Consider the following 14,187-nt stretch of genomic DNA (forward strand, 5'->3'; position numbering starts at 1 on the left):
GCTCGAGCATCTTCAGAGCAATGATGAGTAAGATATCCATAACTTATATCATATACATCATCAACATCTCAGGGGCCAAACAAATAATAAGTCATGGTGTGGCTGGCACCCATTCATTACAGAATTCTCATGTGTTACGTTGATTATGCGTGTATATAAACCCTGAGGTGCATAAAATAATGTACCTGTGCTGCTCGCGAGGCTGCACTGAGACAACATGCTGAGTCTTTTCTCCAACGCTGACGCCTCCTGGTTGAGTCGTTCCTCTGCTGAAGCCGGGTCTGCACTGAGATCTGCAGTAAACACACACAGTGTCATATGAGTGTCAGGATCTTACAGACAGTACGGCAGGTTACATGCTTTTATTTCCCTATATTAAACCACAATTATTTACTTTAATAGTAAAACATTAGCTAGATTATTGCATTATATATTAAATTTAACACTAAAGCTGAGATAGGCACAGCACCCCCGCGACCCTCCGGTGGAGGATAAACCGTATTAGCCTGTGTCTATCATCTTTTCACATAATGCTTTGCCTTGTGCATGGGTGCAATATCAGACATTTTTATATGTTGTACCCATGAATTCAACATCACATGATTTATCATCACAGTAGCTAAAATTATTCAGACGCCTGACCATTTCAGAAACATAATCATATTCATACATTATACAGGACTTTAATATGGAGTTATATGGAGCTATAACAGCTTCCACACTTCTTGGAAGATATTACTCAAGATTTTGAAGTGTTTCTATGGGAATGTGTGTCCATTCGTTCTGTAGAAGCATTTATGAGGTCAGACACTGAGAAGGTCTGACTCGCAATCTCTGTTCCATTTCATCCCAAAGGTGCTCGATGGGGCTGAGGTCAGGGCTCTGTGCAGGCCAGTCAAGTTCTTTCACAACAAACTCATCGAACTATGTCTTTATAATCCTTGCTTTGTGCACATCATGTTGGAATAGAAAAGGGTCTTATAAGTTGGAAGCATAACATTGTCCAAAATATCTTGGTATGCTGAATCTTGATAAGGGGCTTAGAGCCCAAAGCCTGTTTGAAACACCCTAAGAATTCAATACTTAACAGTTGTGGCCATATAGCGTATATTTATGATGTTTTCTTGTCATATTTTTGGGGCTCCGCTTGTGTCTGAGTGGTGGTTTATGTTTGTTTTATGCACTTGCTCTCAGAAATGAAATGGAGACTGCCTACAGTCTCTGGCGTCTTTTATTCATCAAAACACCGGGTGTGAGAATCCAAATGTTACACGAGAAAACCTTTTAGTCCTTAAAAGGGAAATAAGCACATATAGCCTGGTGGCTATTTTATACCTTAGTACTAAATGTGAAAGTGAGGTTATACATGCCACTGTGAACCACCTCTTTAAGACGTCTGTGTCACCTCATGTGTGACTGAGGCCTTGTAAATTTAGCATCTCCCAAAGGCACCTTTTCTGTAAAATCCTGTCAATTACACACTTAACGTTTTGCTATATAGACAAACTTTAAAGGTGGGTGTGAGGTAAGAAACATTGCCTTGAGCACAAGTTTTTGCCAGTGTGTGCACATCGAAGTGGGTCAGGGTGTTTGTGTGTACTGGTGTCAACAACCTAATCCTTGGATTTCTGCCTCTGGATTGCAGCACAGCTAATGCAGAAGCCAAGTTTCTTCACTATGCTATGTAAGGTGTCAGCTAACATTTGCTAACGTTGCTAGTCTATACTATTTATAGCTGTTCACAGCACTGAATGTCGTGGGGTTACAGTAGGCCAGAGTAACTGATAGTAGAATACATGTGGCAAACGTTTAAAGTGTGTATAAAGCAAATGTTTCTCCTTTTTACATATTATACAGGTGTAAAGACTAAAAACTGATTTTTTAACATATCTAAAATATGGCTCAATGATGCACAGGAGGCATAGTTGGTATAACGCTTCCTCAATAAAATATATAAAACTCCCCAGTGTGCTTTATCAGTGGTTTATCATTCACTCGTACAGGAGAAAAGAAATGGCACTTTTCCACTATACAGTTCTGACTCAGCTCGAATCAGTCACCTCGTTTTCCATTACTATAGTACTGTCTCAATGTGGGTATGGTATAACATGCCCTGCACAAAACTGCTGTGAGGTTGTTTTATAATGACTGTATGACTGTATTTGTTGTTGTTTTGTTAACAATAGAAAAGTTTGTCTAGCATTAGCCTATTATTATTATTAGCCTATTATTATTATGATTAACATTATTATTATTAGTATTATTATTATTGGTTGAATCATGACTCAACCAGCTCGAATTCATTCATTCTGGAGCTAAACCAGCTCTGTGTTTGTTGTTAAACTGCTACCAAAATGGTTAAAATGCCTCTCTACATGATTGTTAAACAATGATACAGGCATGTTAATGAGCTGAGAAACAGCAATGTACACAGGCTTTGGTCTCCCACTAAAATAAACCAGTGTGTGTGTGGCAGTGGACAGAACGGACATCCTTTCGGTGAACGTTGCCTCTGCATTTTTATTGAATGGAAGGTTTGATACTGGGACATTTACAATGCACACACTGACAAACAGTGACATTTGCAGACTTTGATCCCCACTAAAGCATTAAAGTCAGTATGTGTTCAGTTGCTTCAATTGACCCAATGTCTGGGAGCAGAGAATGTTGCTAAATTTTACATGATTTGGAAACAGTGACATTTTTAAATAATTCAAATATGGTAAGGTGGGAACCCATTTCCCAGACTGATATCAGTCCAATACAGTCTTTCAAAATTACACTCATCAGTTTACCTTTTTTCTTCTTTTAAGTCCTCATAGCTCACATGATCACTGTATCCCTCACTCACATATATACAATATACATTCAGAGAGCTCTAATGGAGTTAGATTATTATAATCTAAGTTTATATAGCAGAACAAGGAAAGAGCTAAATGCCTAAAAAGTTCATCTGTAGTTTATAACTGCTTGAAACTTTTTATTTGAGTAGATTCTTGCTTTCTAAGCACACAAATCCATGCACACATTTCAACATAATCGGTTTTACTGATGGAGATTTGCGTAATAGCCTTGTGCAGCTCTCTATGTATGAGTGGCTGTTTGTGTAATTTTGTTTGCAGGTGCGCAAGGACACACACAGACAATGCACTACACATTCTAATGCTTTCTCTCTATTCCCCTGCCAATATACAGTACACGCTGTAAAGCACCGAAAACAACAGCGATATGCCAACCAAACAGTGAGGAAAACAGAACAATAATAAACACACTTGAACAACACAAGGATTAAATTGTTGAAATAAACTGGCTGTGCAGATGTTTATTTATTTTTTTTATGGGGGAATGTGTCATTCAGAATACTGAATGATAGAAGTGAATCAATACCTCAATCAAATATAATTATACTTTTTCATAATGATTGGCAATCATTTGGTTTCTTCTGTATTAAAAAAAAGATAAAGGTTTGCATAAGCATTATGCAGCAGATTGTGTAAAATAGATACACCCAAAGTAGAAGGTTCAAAAACAGTTGTAGAAGAACAGAAGTCAAGGAGATTAGGAGTCAATGCAGCCTACTGTTTAAATCATTAGTTCTATTGGGGGAGTGTGTTTGCAATAATTATCCAATAATACATTTTAAGGCCAATATTAGCTGATATCGATATCATGCTGATAATAACATGCATCCCTAATTTCATCCATCTAAATCCTGTTCCATTTTGATTTTAACACATATTTCCAAAACAATCCCACTGTGTTTGTCTATGTGTCTATTCAGAGATATAATGTGCCCTGTCCTAACTTTTCTCTGTCTGACAGTCATGAAACTCATCCACCTCCATGTCTGTGCTCTCAGAAATGCCTGTGAAATTAGCAATACGTTACAATAGCACATGAGTCACGCGCTAAGGCGTGACCCCGTAACCCTCACGGTGACTCTGGGGAATTTGAGCAGGTGCTGTTTCCGTTAGCATGGCGCCTGACACGAAATGCTAAACATGCTAATTTAACAGCTAGTAAACCTTTTCTAACAGAGGTCACCAGCTCACACACAAACTCATCACTTTAGGTTTCAACAATGGATGTATTTTTCAAAAATGGTTGTTACTCATATCATATAGGTGGGCCAGGTTTTGGGAAATTATTTTCCCCACATGAGAAATCTTAAATATTGTTAAGGGTCAGACCAATGGGGTGAACGAAATTCTGCTCAATATTAATTTTACTGTTTCTCTTCATAAAAAGCAGCAATTGTATCATTTTGGTGTAAATTGGACAGCAAACACACAATAAACTCAATTTACGGAAAATCTATTGAAAATATCAAATTAGTATACTATGTAAAGAACACTACTTCACTATACTGTGGCCTAGTGTATTGAGTATATTGTCTGACACCACCCACCACTTATGCACACACACACGCACACACACGAACATGCACAAACACACACACATTAATGTCACAGCTGATGCATTACAAATTTCCGAGCCGAGAGTTTACATACAACAGTGACAACATAATAAGATAAACAGGGAGGTAGATAATGAGTTGATACTGTGCCGTGTCTGGGTTTATCAATAGAGAAGGGCGCTAGCAAGCTAATGCTATCAAATGAACTTAAACTGAGACACACACTAGTGTCTATCTTGTTTTTCTATTTGTACTTTTCTTTCAATTTATCATGCACCAAGTGGGTGACTTCATATGATTTCGATACATGAAACTAAAAGAAGATGAAAGAATGGTTGTTTCATGGCGTAGTGAGTTATTGTTCGTTGCATCTTGAATTTGCAACTGCTTCTGTTTGTAGTGTGTGTTTACAGTGTGTTCACCTGGCAGAGATGGTTGCACGCCATGTGGGGTCCTGCTGGGGGCGACACCTCTGACAATGCAGTCAAACAGGAAACTGATGTGCTCTCCCTCTGAACAGGACAACAAGAAAACACCAGCCCCTGGAGAATAGAGGGATTGATTAATAACTTAATAACAAGATGAAGAAGAACATTTATATACATTTTTTTGAGCAGAACCAAATGCTGCGTCAAGCAAAACTATCAGACCTGACTGAAGGAGAGCAGCAGAATTCCCTTCGGAAACTGGTTTGAATGTAACAGACTATTTCATATTTAGTTCAGCACTACAGTTTTCAGAAGTTGTGGGAAATATAGGGCAAAACTTTATCACATGGATGCGTAACAGAGTAACTATTGGTAATGTTCAGTAAAATGTTGTGCGTTAGGTGGCAGGGGAAGGATACTGTAGTAAAATTTAAAATCGAATGTGAAAGAAAAGCATAAGCAAGTAAGGCCAACCAATGTTCAGTGATGTTGTGAAGGCTGCAGCGAAGGCAAGGATGTTTTTTTGAGTCAGCAGCAACCTTTTCTTCTAAAGGTTACATAAAACATCTTTCAATTCACAACCCTCTCTGCCACTGAGCCCACACTGTGTGGGCGTCTGTGAAAAGGCAAGACAAGCAAGAAAAAGCCATGAAACATCAAAACGTCATCGAATGGAGATATTGAGAAGACATCTGCAACGTAAGTCATTATTCAGGAGTTTTAGAGGGGGGAAAAAAATCACCTTCATTCTTATGAAAGTAGGTCTGCTGCAAATCCAAGTGGAGAGCAGAAAATTCAGGAAGGATTTATTGAATTAAAATAACATCACAGTCATTCTCATACCAGTCAGCAAAGGTTTTATTTCTTTTTTTTTAACATTAAAGCAGTGCATGAAGAAAAGTAACCACCTTTTATTTAAGCACATAAAAGAGCCGTGGTTATTTATTCATTCAATATTTTAGTTTTTTATATATATATATATAATCTTTAAGATAGAATTTTCAAAGGTTTAATGTTTTCACAAACATCAGTGAATATTAGATGTATTCTATTTGTCAAACTAGAACTGTTGCATTAATGAAGTTTTACTCTATTTACATATATATATAAGTTTGTCTTCAGGGCTTTTTGCTTTTAGAAATGTATATTGCATTATTCAGTTAGAGTCGAACATTAAATATAATGGACATTAAACTACTTCATTAACTATTTTGTGTTCCATATTATTTTCAGTTGACAAATTTGACCTGGTATAACTCATAGTGCTAAACTGTAGACTGCATGCATAAATAACAGTATTAAAAGTACAACAACGGATCTGAAGAAATATGTGTACTTGAAAACAGTACTTGTGAGACGTGAATTTCCACTTTGCTTTTTATCTTTTTATTTTAGCATTGCTTGACATAGCTCAGCATTGTCAAGTGTCATCTTTAATGGAGATAAACTCAGCTGTGACCATGACATCTAAATTACAAAGACACTTTCCACCATTATAAAACATATAACATAAGGATCTACTGGGATAAAATAACCTGGCCTTTGTCCGTCCTCGTACTTCAACTTCCATCCTTTCCATCCTGCTTTAACATCAAGTTAAGGAGACTCTTGAAAGGCAACATTCTGCACTTATTATTTCTGTCATGTACAGAAGCAATGAATCACCATGGTGGACAACCATCCATCCATCCATCCATTATCTACCACTTTATCCTCCACCAGAGGGTCGCGGGGGATGCTGTGCTTATCTCAGCGGACATTGGGCGATAGGCGGGGTACACCCTGGACAGTTCGCCGGTCCATTCAGTCTTAAAGGTCAGAGACACTTTAACCTCAGAGTTATTCACACCTTAATACCACTTGAACGTTGCTCAATTTGCACAGACTCTGGATGAATATGCCTGGCATCATAAAGTAGCTGTGAAAAAACACACGTGCATCGACATAGTGAGGTAGCACGACATGAGGTGAGTGTGTCCGTCCGTGTTTATGCACATGCTGGGACATTGAAAGACTGCTGACCCTGCGCGTGTCAGCTTAAAATTGCTTTTATCAAAAGATCACATGTCCTGACAGCCATCCAAACTCTACACAGGATCATTTATTATAACTCTGCTTCTAAGCGTGCGTTTGTGTGTGTGTGTGTGTGTGTGTGCTACAGTGCCCAACATGTGTGGACCTGATAAGACTCTTCGTCTAGCGAAGACAAAGGCTCTGCTCGGAGCAAACATCATCAATCACATGCCACGCAGGCATCATTATCACGTCAGATGGAAGCCGCTGATCTGATATCGCTCTGATACACATGGCTGTCCTCTGTGTGTGTGTGTGTGTGTCTGTGCGTGCGTGCGTGCGTGTGTGACTATACATACTGAACAGCTTGTTATGTCACTGTGCCTGTGCATTTCTTTTAAATCTTCAGCAGAAACTTAACTTTCTGTCTGAAGAGTTGACTTCACCAGTGAAGCTGCAGCACAGAGCACCACAGTCGTTTACAGTAAAACAATGGATATTACATCCACAATAAAGTAGCTGCATTGCTTTTACAGAAAATTCCAGTGTGTATTTTAACATCTACATTTTAGCAGATGCTTTTATCCAAAGCGACTTACAAAAGAGGAATAAGCTTCATAGAAGATGTCTTGGAAAGAAATCCACTAGATAGGAACAGTGGACTGATAGAGGGTGAGAGCGCAGAATTGGATCCAAGTGCAGAAGGAGATTGTGCAGGGATGTTAGGACAGAAGAGCTTTGAAGGTAGACAGCGATGCCCCTGTTCTGGTAGCGCTCCGCAGGTCATTCCACCAGCGTGGAACGACACATGAAAAGTGTCTGGATTGTCTTGTGAGGGGTGTTGGGACCGCCAGACGACAATCCTTTGAAGAACGGAGTAGTCGAGGGGTAACATAAACCTTTATTAGAGCATTTAAGTAGATGGGAGCAGACCCAAGGAGCACTCTGTAGGCTAGCATCAGTGATTTGAATTTGATGCGGGTGGCTACGGACAGCCAGTGGACCTCAATGAACAGAGGGGTGACGTGCCCTTTTAGGCTGATTTAAGACTAGATGCGCTGCAGCATTCTGGACAATCTGTAGTGGTTTCACAGCCTGTACTAGGTGCTGGGCAGCCTGTTGCATTAGATACGACAACGGCCTGATTTTTCTTATCTTGAATAGCGCAAAGCAACATGACAACAGAGGCAACATGATCTGTAAAGGTCAACTGGTCATCACTCATCACACCCAAGGTTCTTGCTATCTTGGAAGGAGCCAGATATAGGGATTCCATATTAATGCAGATTCTTACAGTACATTATTGTGTTTTCAACAAAGTTAACTGTATTATTCAATTCCCTAAATTGTCAGCTGTTAACTATGAAAGTATAGTAACTTGAGCTAAAACCTAATATTTTCATTGTCTGTTTCCTGATTTGGTCACTAAGGCTACGTCCACTAGCTGAATATTTTTATAAACGGATATTTTCTTCCCTCTGTTTTCCAAAATAACTTTGTGCACACATCATCGTTTTCAAAAAGGGTTCCGTTTATATTAACCTGCATAAATATGCTGTCCAGAGTCATCATAACTACGCTGACCTCTCGATGTATGGGCGTAACAATTCAAGTGACAGAGTGACAGCAACGATGATTGCGAAATCCTAAAATTCTTAAATAACCTCATTCTCAAAGTTCGAACGCTGCTGACGGTGACGCGGTCTGGCTCATGACAGAAGAAGTTCTGAAATTGCTGACCTCCAACCCCTAATGTGTCTCTGCTCCTCTACGTAATATAGGAGCTGTATTTGCAAATGCAAACATGTAAAAATTATCATAACCAAATGTAAAAAGGTCACATTTTTTTGAAGCGTGGATTGCTTAAAACTCTGTTTTTCTCTGTTTACTGTTTACATGCAAACGCGAAAACTGAGTTTTCTTAAATCTCCACTTTTGCCGGAGTTTTTAGAAAGAATCGTTTTCAGAGATGAAATCGGCGTTTGTTTTGTGTGTAAACGAAAGGCACAAACGCCTTTCTAAAATATTGAACGGTTGTGTTTACCCACAACGCCTTGCATGTAGTCAACTTAAGGAAGCAGTTTGATTTTATGAGTGAAGCTATAAGACGCTGACCTGAGGACATTATTTTGAATGCATTGGTGAGGATGTGGTCGTGGCCAATAATATTTTAGGTTTTTGTTGAACACATGCTCCACCAAGGACTCTGGACTCTTATTTTGGAGCAGACCTTTATGCTGTTCAGGCTCAACCTGTCACTTTTCACACACCGACTTTTAAACCAGACTCTTGACAAAAATCGTACCACCTACACTGAACATTAGGCAGCTTGTATTCATAAAAGAAAGTGGAAAAAGAAACGTTTTGGACGATCCATGAATTGAAGCTAATATGAAAAAATCCTTTGTTTGAATGCATTTCAGCACAGACGTAAAACAATCTGAAAGCACACAGTAGCAAGTTCTGCTAAATGAGATAAGCGTTGTCCTTTTAATATTGAGAGAAAAGAGAATCAGTGGGAACAGAGAAAAAGTGAACACATGTTTGAAAGTAGCTGTTATCTAACTGAAAGCAGAGAAGTTCTGTTTGTCGGACCCCAAAGGAAATTCATCAGTGGGTGAAACACGAAGTTTGGTGCTCTCATGTGTCACACGTGTTCAACAAATACAAATAAACATGTTAAAGTGTAAACTAACACGCGGCTTTACCTTGCACTCATGCAAGGAATGTCACTTGATGATTTGACTCTCACGTCTCCCTTTCTGTCACTCTCTGCTTCTGCAGCCTCGCCAAGAGGGCCTCGTTCTGATTCCCCAGGGGCTGCTGGGTAATATGTAGATGAGTAGTCCGGGACTGGCCGTGTGACCAGCAGGCACTTAATGATTGGCTGAGTGACCAGTGAAGGGCAGGCTGGTATTTATAGATGTTGCTCTAAAGAAGATTGAAACCAGAGCCGCCGGACCTCATGGTTATTCCTGTTGGAGCCATGAGTGCTGCTGACACACACACACCATAAGTGCAGATGAAAACTGAAAAACGTTCTGTTTAACACTGGAACATCTCTAAGTTATCTCTTTACAAGATTCCAAGTCCATGGGAAATATACTGTGTCAGCATATTTCCCATGGACTTATAGTTATTACATTACCCTATAATGTAAAACAGTGTCCCAGTGAACACTTATCTTGCTGCACTTGTGTCTGCCACGAGAGAGAGAGAGAGAGAACAGACACACATCCACACACACACACTTCCCCACCCCAAAACATTACATACCTCTCATTCTTAACATTCCTATCTATATCAGCTGGACATTCATAAGCTGCCTACACCACGATAACCACACACACACACACACAGTTTGTGCAGCTATTCTTCTTCTAAGAATGGAGTGACTTACATTCGGATCGCCTAAACCAGGCATGTCCAAAGTCCGCCCCGCAGGTCAATCACAGACCTTGGTCAGATATTGTACAGCCCGCAGATTCAGTTTTTATAATGCATTATTTATGACCAGAGACGGACTGGGACAGAAAATCACCCCCAGTCATCACATGTCGTCCACATTAGCTCAATTGATAAGACATTGATACATAGATAAATGCATTCACTCACTCACTCATCTTCTTCCGCTTTATCCTCCACATTTATATTATAGCATCTTATTACCTGACTACAGATGTGAAAGAAAGGCAGAATGTTTTTATGTGTTCACTCCTGCATGGTTTAATTGTGACAATAAAAAATAAAATCATCATAAAACAGTGCATTTGTTTGTAACATTTACAGTTAAATAAGGTCTGAAGGGACCATTGGCCCCCAGGAATCTTCACATTATCAAACCTGGCCCTCGTTTGTTTGGACACCCCTGTCCTAAACATTATCCCTAACCTTAACATAACTAGTTAATACCTGACCAATACCTGACCAGTTACGTTCTGCCTCATTAGAACCAGGTTTTAGTCTCCAGGAGGACTGCTGGTCCTGACAAGGTCAGGGTTTATGACAGAAAGGGTTCTATAGAGATAACAAAAGTACATACAGATAGTGAGAGAGCATTCTTTGGTGGGCATGGCATACAGACATTGAAAGTTATGGAAACTTACTGTACAAACAGCAACGGAGATTATTATATTAATCTGTCATTTTAACTGACAGATACTTGAGTATTTCCATGAATTACTACTTTATACTTGGCATTATTCTACACTGCAATCAGCTACACACATGTTCATATTTGACAGTCACTCTAAAATTAAGATTTTATAGAAGAGATAATACAATAAGGGCCTTTCAGATTTCGTTTCAGATGTTTTCCCTCTCAACCTTGAACACAGATTAATTTTTCTAAATGTTCCAAAGCATCTCACATAAAAACTGAAGAAAAAAAAAAGGAAATCAGTTTGTGTAAATATAAAGATAAAGATATGTTTCCCTTGTAACTTTGCCTCGTCAACTTTCTTCTTCATTTTAGTTTTTTGTGTTTCCTCTCACCTTTCATGATCCCCTGATTGATCCCAGGAGGTGTGTGTAATTTGTCTGCCTCTAATATTCAAACCTTGTTGTCCTCTGTGCCACTTCCTTGTGTGTCTTTGCCTTGGCAACCAGCATATTTATGAGTAGTCTTCCGTGTTCTTGTATGACCAACTGATTTGTGTCTTTTGGGTTCCACCATTAATTTTGTTTTACTGTATTTGTGTAGTTTTGCATTTAGATTTTTTGTCCCTCACACAAGAGCTAAATTATCATTATTTTCACTCATTCTTAATAAAACTTAAAGGTGCCATATGTAAGAATGTGGCCAAAAAGGGTTACTACATTGAAATTCAAAATACCGAGGTCTTTTAGGTTTCGTTTTCTGACGTAACTGGCAACCCGTTATTGCTCGGCAGCTGAGACTCTACTGACTGCAATGATTGGTAGACGGCGGTAGACGGCGGTAGGTGGCGCCACATTCCAAAACATGATTTCAAAACATGATTTGCATTTGCAATATTTTTTTTAATGCAAATATTTTGGCTGTACTTCTATTGATGGTGAGTTCAGTTTGTTATATGAAAATTATTCCTCTGTGACATAATATCATTATTATCATAATAAATATACAGTGTTTCTCTCAACTTGGAAATCGTAGCGACTCGAACAGCAACTGAAATGTCCTAGCAGTAAGAGGGACATCTCAGCTGCTGTTTCTGTGGTTAGGTGTGACCTTCCACTTCAGCCCACATGGTGCACACAAAGTCCTTAATGTGCTAAAAAAGAATGGGTGAAGGTCTACAATTTCACATCCACCGAAGACCCTGACAAAAGCAATCTCTAGTTTAACATTTTATTAGGGATATACTTATACGTATGTATACTTACATAAGCCTACTACAATTAATTCAGGATACAAGCAACCACAATCTAGCTGCTCATGGAAAGAAAATTCTGAATCCAGCATTTTGGATTGCATTTATCAGCCTGTTTATGCCTAATGTAATCTGTTGCTGATGATGAATAGTATAATCACTGTGCGAAATACAGGGGGGTCTGGGGGGGTTAGACCCCCCTGATTAACATTCAAGACCCGCTGAAAGCCTCAAATGCAAACTTTTAGGGGGGTCTAAACATGTTAATTGGAAAGCATGTTTTTTTCCTAAAGATATAATATAATGTAATTTCAGTTTTACATATATGATCTACATACATAATACACTTTGCATGCTTTCTTATCCTTTTTAACCAGACAAAATGTCAATTATTTTATTTCTAATTGTGTATTTTTAATGTTTTAATTATTTGCTTTCCAAATGGCGCTGTGGAAAAAGCCCACATCTGACAGGGAAGAGCCAATACTGCAGCGTGGCACCTGGGGTGGTGAAACAGTATTGTGCAACAAATGGGAGATGGGGACCCCCCGATTGTTAATTGGGTATTTCGTATACTGAGTATAATACAGCAATAAAAGTTATTTAATTCTGAAGTACTGACATTACAATTAAATCCTGGTAGAAATGTGTATGGTCTTACGTCATATAGGTTCAGAAACATCATAAAAACGAACAATACATCACCAGGAAGAAAAAAAAAACAAGTCAGAAATGTGCTATGCTGCATGTTTCAGTGTTAATGTGTTGCCCGTTATGGCTGCAGGCTGTTAGTGTGTCATCACACGACAAGCGTCAGTTACTTACAGTATCCACAGCGACTCCCTCCCTCGAACACAAAGCCATTTGGAACGGCACCATATCGACGCAACGCCGACAACTTCCAGTGGCCAACGACGACGGGAGGGAGGCCCCTGGTGAGGATCAACACGTTGTTGCACAGGTGGAGGGAGGCGGGGCCGCTTTCCACTTTGGTACCCGGTTCTACGTTGACACTGAACCGATGGACTGACGGAGAAGAAATGATGAGTGAGAGTGAAGAGTGTGAAGAGTGTGTGCATTTTCCACATACTTAGCCATCACGACCTAAAGTATCATAGATCAGATTGCACGTGAAAACAAATGAGGTGGAATGTAAACATAAGCCATCGCACAAACACATGGATACACATGCACAGGGTTGACTGATGGCTGTGGTGACAGATAAAAAAGATCTTGAAGCACCACTGGCTGCAATTTTTTCATTTCTCAGTTTGTGTAGATGGCTGTTGTTCAGTATCCCCTCTCAAAGTCTCTCTCATATATACTGTATATACATATTTGCAATTTCACATTGTGGCACAAAAGGTGTTAATCCCCAGCTCCCTCCATTGGTCAACTCAAAATGAGATTTCTGTGTTTAAAAAGCTTTCTTTTGAATTTAGTTAAGTAACATTAATTTAACAAATGAGGCCTCGGTCAAACAGATGGTTAACACATTTCTAGCTATCTGGGCTGTCGAACCGTGAGATAAAGTGGCAGACCAATTCTTAAGATATCATAAATTTGAGCAGGTGCCGATTTTAAATGTTGAGCCTTTTGTTAGTAGCCAAAATCTGGGGGCAGATTTATGCTTTCAAATAAAACAATTGTCAGGGTGCCAGGCAGCTTCAAGTCAGTGTTATAATAACACATAATCTGAATGAGGCCTGTAACATGCATATGATCATGTTCAGGCTTTAGTGTTCCAGAGGATGTAAAATGAAGACTGTACATAAAAATGTCTGGCTCTCCAAACTTAATTTTCCAGTTAAGGGTGCATTATGTAATAAATCTAAAGCAACTGGCCATAAAATCCTCCTAATATGTCACAGAGACTCAGGAATAATGTTCATATAACAAACTGAACTCACCAACAACAACAGTACAGCCAAAATATTTGCATTAAAAAATATATTTTGCAGACTGCAAATCATGTTTA

The 14,187-nt window shown here is 39.1% G+C and overlaps 1 protein-coding gene across 1 annotated transcript in view; it reads right to left on the bottom strand.

Moving 5' to 3' along the window:
• Window positions 1-14,187, bottom strand: part of LOC310943484 (protein Dok-7-like) — a 34,832-nt gene that overhangs the window by 15,691 nt on the left and 4,954 nt on the right. The window contains exons 5-7 of the mRNA XM_083909070.1: window positions 13,035-13,235; window positions 4,840-4,959; window positions 186-293 (exon numbers count right to left, since the gene is read on the bottom strand). Of these exons, the coding sequence (XP_083765196.1) occupies window positions 186-293; window positions 4,840-4,959; window positions 13,035-13,235 (429 nt within the window). The remainder of the gene's footprint in view (window positions 1-185; window positions 294-4,839; window positions 4,960-13,034; window positions 13,236-14,187) is intronic.

This window comes from Microchirus variegatus (genome assembly GCF_963457635.1).
Source record: "Microchirus variegatus genome assembly, chromosome: 23".
In the NCBI taxonomy this organism is placed as follows: Eukaryota; Metazoa; Chordata; class Actinopteri; order Pleuronectiformes; family Soleidae; genus Microchirus; species Microchirus variegatus.